General features: G+C 53.3%; 2 protein-coding genes across 2 annotated transcripts in view; one reads left to right on the forward strand and one right to left on the reverse strand.

The window, feature by feature from the left end:
* Positions 1-4,724, reverse strand: part of LOC108800776 (palmitoyltransferase ZDHHC3-like) — a 5,232-nt gene extending 508 nt beyond the window's left edge. Inside the window, exons 1-8 of the mRNA XM_018572775.1 lie at positions 4,531-4,724; positions 3,792-3,880; positions 3,637-3,707; positions 2,804-2,916; positions 2,665-2,726; positions 915-1,023; positions 593-665; positions 1-108 (exon numbers count right to left, since the gene is read on the reverse strand). The exon at positions 1-108 is cut by the window's left edge and continues 4 nt beyond it. Of these exons, the coding sequence (XP_018428277.1) occupies positions 1-108; positions 593-665; positions 915-1,023; positions 2,665-2,726; positions 2,804-2,916; positions 3,637-3,707; positions 3,792-3,880; positions 4,531-4,649 (744 nt within the window). The 5' untranslated portion in view covers positions 4,650-4,724. The remainder of the gene's footprint in view (positions 109-592; positions 666-914; positions 1,024-2,664; positions 2,727-2,803; positions 2,917-3,636; positions 3,708-3,791; positions 3,881-4,530) is intronic.
* Positions 4,725-5,253: 529 nt separating this feature from the next.
* The window catches only part of PPOX (protoporphyrinogen oxidase), a 10,249-nt gene continuing 9,629 nt past the window's right edge, over positions 5,254-5,873 (forward strand). The window contains exons 1-2 of the mRNA XM_018572770.1: positions 5,254-5,299; positions 5,746-5,849. Of these exons, the coding sequence (XP_018428272.1) occupies positions 5,763-5,849 (87 nt within the window). The 5' untranslated portion in view covers positions 5,254-5,299; positions 5,746-5,762. The remainder of the gene's footprint in view (positions 5,300-5,745; positions 5,850-5,873) is intronic.

Raw genomic sequence — 5,873 nt, forward strand, 5'->3', positions numbered from 1 at the left:
CAGGGCCATCTTTGGTTTGCGGCTGTGCGTCACCTCCTTGCGCGCTTCCTTCAGCAGTCTGTTCCGCAGCTGCTCGATGGGCGTCTCGTCTGTGATGATGGACACGATCTGCGGGCACAAGACGCAACCTGAGAGCACGCCCACAAACACTTCCTGTCTAGTTAAAATGTCAGACGGTGTCACCCCAGAGCAAGGGGTCACCTTCAAGAGGTCATCCCCTATAGAAGTGGACCTGTCATGAGATTGATTTTTGTGCAGCATGCTCAGTCATGTGTCAATGTGACCCTTCCAGGTATGTATTCCCTCCCACAAAGATCACATGACTCCCCCTGACAATACCTAATCTGCTTTTCTCTCCGGAAGGACGGCGCCATCTTTCTTCAGGCATCATCCGGGGTCACCATCTACTTCCTGGACTGAGATGCCGGATCAGAGATGACACCGTCATGGAAATCCTGAGCAATGTTTACAAATGTCTGACACAGATTAGCCCCCTGGTGTAGCCTCACTGAATACCCGCCCACCCCCTGTTCTAAGCTCCTCCCCTTCCAGTGATCTCTCACAGACCAATGATCAATCGGGGAGCTCTTACCTGGTCATAGAAAATGACAGTGACGAAGAGGCCGAAGAGGACAGACTCCACCAGCAGGAGGATGCAGTGAGCTCTGCGGGGAGAAGACAAGATGGACGGTGGTCACCAGGCTGTGGGGTTGGGGGGGGGAGTCAGTCAATAACCAAGAATACAATGTAACACTAGATCAGATCAAGCCCCCCAGCTGTGGTGGAACTACAAGTCCCATGAGGCATTGCAAGACTCCGACAGCCCCAGGCATGCCTACCGGAGGCAGAGGCATGATGGGATTTGTAGTTTCACCGGCTGAGGTTGCCACTCTGACCCCACAATGGCGACTTACATCTGTACGTGGTTGGGTAGGTGGCCCGCCTTCTCCGGATCGCTGCCCCTCAGTGCCGGCAGGAGCCACGTCCCCAGGACAAGACTCATGGCGTACAGACTGGCCAGAGCTGCAATACAGAACAAAAAAAAATGGCGCCGTGACTTCGGGGCCCATGTACGTGACGTGTTCCGTGTGCGTGGTGAAGGCGTGCTGCCACACGCGTGAATAATACACACCGTGAATTTACCTTTATTTTGGGAAGATTTCCTCTTACTTCCTGTTGAGTCTCCAGGACAGGAAGTGAATGGGAATCTTCCAATGGGGACAACTCTGTTACAGTGAGAATTGGGAGGGGATTTTCTCTTACTTCCTGTTGAGTCTCAAGGACAGGAAGTGAATGGAAATCTCCCAATGGGGGCACCCCTGTGCCTGTGAAAATGAAGAGTGTATTTACCTTTACTTTGGGAAGATTTCCTCTTACTTCCTGTTGGGTCTCCGGGATAGAAAGTGAATGGGAATCTTCCAATGGGGAAACCTCTGTTCCAGGGAGAATCAGGAGGGGATTTCCTCTTACTTCCTGTTGAGTCTCCAGGACAGGAAGTTAATGGAAATCTTCCAATGAGGACTCCTATGTTCCGGGGGTTTGAAGAGGGAATTTACTCACTTTGGGAACATTTCCTCTAACTTCCTGTTGTGTCCGGGTGAGGAAGTGAATGAAAATCTGCTAATGGGGGACACCTCTGTGCTGATGACACTGAAGCAGGTATTTACCTTCACTTTGGGAAGATTTCTTCTTACTACCTGTTGTGTCCCCTGGGACAGGAAGTGAAGGGAAATCTCCCAAAGGGGACACCAAAAAAAAAAACCCCACAGAGGGGATTGAATTATTCCCTATTCCATCTAAAACTACAAATCGCATTCTGGGCTTTGGATACACTTTTAAAACCAGTCCTTACAGGAAAGTAAGCCTCAGTATGATTGGTGTGGGGACCTATAAAGCACCCCTGGGGCCCTAAGCCCTGCAGCACCCCGAGGGCCCTTAACTTTATGGCACCCCATTATACAAAACAGTGACTTCAGCTTGGACACGCCCCCTCCAGTGAGCGAGCCAACCCGGCATCCAAATAGGAGAGCCCCCTTTGTAAGAATGGGGCCCCCTGGGAGGATTTGGGGCTTTCGGGGTGCTCAGGAACAAAGCTGAAGGTGGCGAAAAAGGAACCTGCAACAGAAAGATGGACACGTTGCATTGTGGGATACCAGTGGGCGTGTCTTAAGCAGAAGTCAAGGACTGTAATTGGCTGCAGCCTGGGAAGGAGGTCACATGATACCCCATACCCAAGGATTGTGTAGAGCAGGAGTAGCCAAACCCCGGGCCCTCCAGCTGTTGTGGAACTACAAATCCCATGAGGCATTGCAAGATTCCCAGTCACAGACAGGACTCCCGGAGAGAGATGCATCATGGGATATGCAGTTTCACCGCAGCTGGAGGGCCGGAGTTTGGCCACCCCTGGTGTAGAGAGCATGCACCAGTGTCAGAGCTTACACAGGGTTAATGACCACCTCCCCTCCCCCATGTGGCCGATTGGCTGTATCCTGGGAGGAAGTCACATGACACCCCATAAGCGACAGTACCGCGGTTTCTGAGACCTCCGCGCCCACATAGAAAATGGAGTGAAGGGGAAGCCACCCTGTCAAGAGAACCTGTCGCATTCCAGCCTAACAAATCAGGACACGGCACATTCCAAATGCCTTACCGACGCGGACTCACCGGTATAGAAGAGGAACTGGACAAAGTATTTTTGGTTGAGCTCACCGACGCAGTTGTTGATCCTGCGGGAAATGAACGGACAGCATTAGGCGCGGCGGTGATCAGAGGGCGGCACGCGCGGTATGTGACATCATCATACCAGGGACAGTGGTGGTCCATGCGGCGGATGCAGCGGTGGCAAATCCGGCAGTGGTGGGCCCGCGGAGGGCGGTACGTCTCGCAGCGATTGCACACGGTCCAGTCTTCATTGCCCTGCAGATTCAAGGATACGGGTGCATTTCATTAAAGGGTCAGTCCGGTGAGGCGCCAAAGAGTTCCCAGCTCCGCCCCCTTCCAAGATCAAGTCTCACTTGTCCTGCTGCAACAGCCTTGGCTATGCATCACAAGAATCCAAAAGGGAGAATAAAGGTTTCTTGTAATGTGTGTGGAAGTAGGCGGAGCTGAGAACCAGGAGACAGGTAGGCGGAGCTGAGAACCAGGAGACAGGTAGGCGGAGCTAAGAATCAGAGGACAGGTAGGCGGAGCTAAGAACCAGGAGACAGGTAGGCGGAGCTAAGAACCAGGGTCAGCAATGGTGATGCCCACATTTCCTTTACAACAAAGGTACTTTTAAGCCCACTCCAGCAAAAGCAGATTTCTCGAGGGTAAGGGACGGACTATATGGTCTTTAATTTGTCACAGTTGCAGAAATTTCCCTTCACTTCCTGTCATGGTGACCAAACAGGAAGTGAGGAAAAAACTTCCCAATGGTGATAAAGCAATTAAAACGTGACAGGTTCTAACTCTTCCCCACTCTGTTTTATGACCGTCAGTGCCCCCATCGGAAAGATTCGGCTAACTTCCTGTGTCAGGTGACCCCTCCCAGAGGAAGTGGGGGGGAAACCTCCCCCCAGGAACAGCAATAAGAACATGACAGCAGTTCGAGGCCATCCCTCACTCACACACGTTTTTGGCGTACGTCCTCCCGCTTACCCGGTCGTTTTTGCGTGGATTGCTGCGCAGTTCTGAGAAGTCGATGGCCATCTCCGGCAGCGGTACAACGCCTAGGAGGACACAAGACACGGCGTTAGATCCCCGATTGGTGGAAATGTCGGTCGGAGGCGGAGCAGAGACACGGGACGGGTTACCTGGATCTGAGAAGACGGCCCGAGTGTGACACAACAACAGCATGAAGACGATGAGGTTATAGAGGACGGCATGGACGGGACACCAGACACTGCGGGGGAGGAGAAAGCATGACAGACTTCATCCACTCCATCACACCCAGCCCCGGGGCCCCTGATACCCCTGTGATCTCCAATACCCCTGTCCTGCCCCCCATTCCTTAGTCCTCCTCCTGTGATCCCTGATACCCCTGTCCCTCATTCTTTAGTCCTCCCTCCTGATACCACTGTGCACTCAGCTGTGGCCCTTGTTACACCTGTCTTCTCCAGGGGGCCCCTGGGTTCATTCTCCCTGTGGCTCCTGATACCTCCCCTCCCTGTGGCCCCTGATACCCAAACTCTCCCCCATAGCCCTAGATATGGCCTCCGATACCCCTGTTTGCCTTTTCTGTGGCCCCTGATACCCTAGCCCTTCCCCATGGCCCCAGATATCCCTCTTCTCTTCTGTGGGCACTGTGACGCTGAAACCCCTTTCTGCCCTCCTGCGGACCTTGATTCCTTAATCCTCCACCCAGGGACCCTAATATCCCAGTTCTCCCCTCTGTGGCCCCTATTCTCCCAGTCCTCACTCTTATGACACCTGATACCCCTGTCCTGTCCCAAATTCCCTAGTCCTCCCTTTTGTGGCACCTGATACCCTCCGTCCTCCACCCTGTGGCCCACAGACACCTGTCCTCCTCCCTGTGGCCCCCGGTCCCCGTACCTTCCGGCATAGTCTTCCAGTAGGATGTGTCGGAGGATGACGTACTCGGAGTAGCTCAGACTCAGGTAGGTGAGGAGAAGGCAGAGCAGCCCGCACGGGTCCCGAACACACATCGCCATCACCCGGCTCCGCCCTCCTCCCCTATCCGCCAACCACACGGCCGCACCGAGACAAAACCACGCCCAGCCCGGCTCTTCCGCAACCTGATAGTCACCTGACCAGCTGTCACCTACCACTTCCGGTATGGAGCATCTCCATGGAGACCGGGCAGTGCATTCTGGGCACGTGACTGTCACGTGGGGAGAGTCTTCAGCACAGTGTAAGCTGAAGGGACATATCACGTGGTGCTTGGGGCCCCTTTAAGTAAAACATTTTGTTTTACCATTTTGCAAGTCACATGACTGAGCAAAGAGTATTTGTAGGACGCCAGAGCAATGCAGGGTCACTTTAAGAGAGGAGGCGGGGTCAGCAAAGGCAGCCGACATGGCCCTATCTCTTCTGAACACTGCGGGGCCCAGATAACGCAATCAGCACAATGAGCGCAACCTACGCTGTCCAATGTGGGGGAGAGGAGGGCTTATCCAGCACTATGTCCTGAGTGATAGAGCTATCAGCCCCAGCCAGGCACTTCCTGGTCTGCCTGTCACCTCAACCCAGCTCTCTGATTGGCTGAGAGCTGACAGATACGCCCCCTCCAGGGCTCCATCCTCCTTACCATGTGTGTGGGAGGTCACAGTGAGTGCTGGAGAGGAGCTGGGAGCTTCAGCCGGTAAGATCACATTGTATCCAGTCTGATTGTATTATGTTTGTTCCTTGTCATGTGATCACCTTCACCTTATATACCAGAGGACTGTTCCCATTGTTTGTCTGTATCACTGATCCCTCTAGAGATCTGCAGAACATCGCTCCGTGCTATCTCCCTCCTGACAGATACATATTGATATATTCTGCAGATTGTTCCACCACTGACCTCTCTAGAGGTCTGCAGAATATCGCTCCGTGCCATCTCCCCCTGACAGATACATATTGTTATATTCTGCAGATTATTCCACCACTGACCTCTCTAGAGATCTGCAGAACATTGCTGATATGTTCATGCGTTGTCAATCCCTTGCATGTGACCAGACTCGTCCAGTCTGGGTGTTCAGGGATCAGGAGGCCTCTCTATGGGAATTTCTTCAGCTCTATAATTTTTTCTTCTTTCCCCGTTCCCAGACACAGCCGGATATCAGATGCAGCGGACGGTAGTAGTCGCAGGTGGCGGCATTAGCGGGCTGACCGCCTGCTACCACCTGGTGAAAGATGCCAAAGTGTCCAAGGTAAGAGAGCCAAGTGGCCCCTGA

Source organism: Nanorana parkeri, unplaced genomic scaffold (assembly GCF_000935625.1).
Source record: "Nanorana parkeri isolate BGI_ZX_2015 unplaced genomic scaffold, ASM93562v1 scaffold2130, whole genome shotgun sequence".
Classification (NCBI taxonomy): domain Eukaryota; kingdom Metazoa; phylum Chordata; class Amphibia; order Anura; family Dicroglossidae; genus Nanorana; species Nanorana parkeri.